This window comes from Terrapene carolina, unplaced genomic scaffold (assembly GCF_002925995.2).
Source record: "Terrapene carolina triunguis isolate 2854851 unplaced genomic scaffold, T_m_triunguis-2.0 Scaffold112, whole genome shotgun sequence".
Classification (NCBI taxonomy): domain Eukaryota; kingdom Metazoa; phylum Chordata; order Testudines; family Emydidae; genus Terrapene; species Terrapene triunguis.
The window spans coordinates 9,903,249-9,906,355 of record NW_020664463.1 but is presented as its reverse complement, the minus strand read 5'-3'; the positions used below and the strand labels follow the sequence as shown (position 1 = coordinate 9,906,355).

Below are 3,107 nucleotides of genomic sequence, written 5' to 3'. Positions count from 1 at the left end.
CGGCAGGTGCGGGGCCGCAGCTTCTCTCCCCTGCCTGGCACTAGGCGGGGGCACATCAATGTCCCGGCAGGCATCATGGCGTTGGGGACCACTGGTACAGTACATACAGTACTGTATTACTGTGTGTCTTAAAGGGGGGCCAAATTGTGATCGCGTTATATGCGATTTCGCGTTATGGCGGGGCGCCTTATTGCTGGGTTTGACTGTAGCATGTTTGGTAGGAATATGTACCAATTCTCAAATGGAAATTTGAAAATATAAAGCAAGATGAGTCTGAGTAATTTGATTAATTGTTTTAGATCTAAAGATTTCTTTTAATTTTTAGAACTTTAGTTGGTATGGACATTCAGACATTCATGGGATTGGTGTTCAGTGTAGTAGATAATAGCTCTAAAAACACGCTATTTTTAATACAGTATCACTACAATGTTTTTTTATCCCCTATATAGGAAATTACAGTATTGCAAATGTCTTGCCTTCAGCTCCTGATATGGCTCAGTTTAAACAAGGAGTGAAATCAGTGGCTGGAAAACTTTCTGTTCTTGCTAATGGAGTCATGACTTCTATACAGGTTAGTAAATTAGGAAAGTAAGAAATATTAAAAAAACAAGATAGATATTGAAGTTTTGTCATGAGGATTTAGTCACATGATTTCTGTTAAACTTTTCTCCCCAAAGGAGTTAATTATCATTTTTATGTAACATAGCTGAAATGTCCGAGAACTTTCATAACAGATGGTAAAATATTTAAGGCTTTTTATGACTTTCCAATTAATAATTCATTTTTCTTAGAGAAGTTTCCATGTGTACATTTGAGACTCTTAAAAATGACTAAAGTGTTCCTTTTCTTATAGTAATTGAATGTGCATTCTATCAAGCAAATTTGTTGCTCATATCCTATTTTAGAGTGACTAGTAGTAATTTAACTGTTAGGCTTTTGTCTCTGTAACTGATGTGATAGAAAAATGTACTACAGAGTCCCTGCATGGAAGGACCAATATTTTTAAAAAATAGACGCTGAAATTTAAAATCCTAAATTCATAATTAGGCACCTAAGTAAGAGGTCTGGCTTTCAAAAGTACCAAATGCTTGTCAATTTCCATTGAGCTCAGATTAAATCAGTGAGAGCAGTTGGGTGTTTGACATTTTTGAAATTCAAGAGCCCAATATTAAGCTCTTATTTTTGAAAATCTTGGCCAATTTTCTAAATGTGGTGGCTTTAAAAATTAAACTTCACTTACTTTTAATGAATATTACCGTATTTAATTTATCTTGCTGTGGAAGACATGCCCATGAGTATTTTGTTCTTTTCCCTTTTTTCTAGGATCGATATAGTTCTTAACCAGTTGCATATCATCATAATTAAGTACACTAAAGAAGAATTTCTCTCCAGATATGCCAGTGATCGCATTGCTGATTGAAATGAAGGCTGCCTTAAGGCTCTAGAATATTTTGCAAGTTGTTTTGCCATTTTTGTTTACCATGTTACTTTCTGGTTCTTGGAATTTTTTGACTGTCACTTTATTTTTATGTAGCAAAAACCTTGTAGTAACTTGTTTCATCACTTATGCTTTTGTTCCTTTATAGTGTTGTATCTTCCACTGTCCTTAGTGTAACATACAGTACATCTTTTTTTTTTTTTTCTCCCTCCCACCCCCCAAGTTGGCTGTGGGGCAGGGAAGAAAAAGGTGGCTAGATAGACGCTTTACATGGAAAGATGAGATTACTGATCTGAATCTCTGCATCTGTAGTCATAAACCTCAGGTGCCACATGTATACAGAGTTTGGCTGCTGACATTTTTTTGTGGCCTGTAGAAACGAAATCTTAATTTAAAAAAATCATTCATTGAGATGGTATTTAGTGTATTATAGCAAAATATAGGACTTGATTAGGACCTTTGCTTGTCAGGAAATAGAAGCTCTTGAAATTCATGTTGTTCAGCATTAAAATGACAAGCGAATATTACCTTTAGAGCATTATTTCCTCTAGAAAATATTTTGTTTAGGGTGAGGTATGAGATATATAAATACTCAGAGTATGTAAGGTGGTAAACTTAATTTTGTTATGGGATCTATCTATTTATTCATAACTTTGAGAATTATTAAAAAATTGCAATATAGTCTCCTTAAGTGCTTTTAAACAATCAGTATCGTGTACAAAATGAACAAAATTCAAGTATACATAATTATAGGGACAAATAGAGTAGTTTAATTGACTATTTAGTTTTGTTAAGTATTTTTAGAACAATCTTAGTTTTTTGATAAATTACGAAATATGTGAATAAGAAAATATAGTGGGGCTGTGTTTTAGACAGCCTGCAATTTGCCATTGACAAAGTATATTGCAAATTTTGTGGATCTAAAAAAAACCCAAAATGAGTTTCCAATGGATTCTGTTCTATAGCTTTATTTCTTAAACAAATCTCAAATTTGTAAACTGCTAAAACCTAATAAAAACAATTGAAATCAGTTGTATTTTTCTTACATACACGTATGCAGGAGGCCAGTCTTTAGTTTCTTAACCCACCATGCATGTTTGGTCTCTATACTAATGCTGTGCTTGCTGTTTGGAATTAGTCTTTAATTAAAATACACCAAAGTGGCCATTTCATATCAATTTGCTATATTTGTAAAGAACACCACTGATTTGGGGTAGGGGAAGGAACCTACTGTGCCAGTAGCTTTGTATATTAAGATTTTAATGTAGTGTTCAGATGTATCTACATTTCCTATCTAACTGACCAAATTTGATTCAAGTTCTTCTTTAAATTTAATCTTTACTTGCTGCTCTGTCTGATACATCCTGATTTACTAATCCAAAAATCCTTTATTTTTTATAAGAGCTGTACACAGCTGGGCTTTTGTCCTGGTTAACTACACAGCTTTACTTTATTAGACAGTGTCGTCGTCGTTGTTTCAGCCCTAATATCTAGATACAGAAGACTTGAACTGCTTCTCTAAAATCCGCCTCATGTTGTATAAGGAAATGCCATATTAGAAACATCCATGCATAAATATTGGTATTAATGAGATGTCATTACATGCATGAGGTGATTATTCACAGTCTTGGTTCTATGAAAAGACTGGTATTTTTTTTTCTCGCATGTG

General features: G+C 33.9%; 1 protein-coding gene across 1 annotated transcript in view; it reads left to right on the top strand.

Annotated features, from left to right (window-relative positions):
- ARFGAP3 (ADP ribosylation factor GTPase activating protein 3) overlaps window positions 1–2,468 on the top strand; it is a 70,625-nt gene extending 68,157 nt beyond the window's left edge. Inside the window, exons 15-16 of the mRNA XM_024214011.3 lie at window positions 450–571; window positions 1,324–2,468. Of these exons, the coding sequence (XP_024069779.1) occupies window positions 450–571; window positions 1,324–1,341 (140 nt within the window). The 3' untranslated portion in view covers window positions 1,342–2,468. The remainder of the gene's footprint in view (window positions 1–449; window positions 572–1,323) is intronic.
- The last annotated feature ends 639 nt before the right edge of the window (window positions 2,469–3,107 follow it).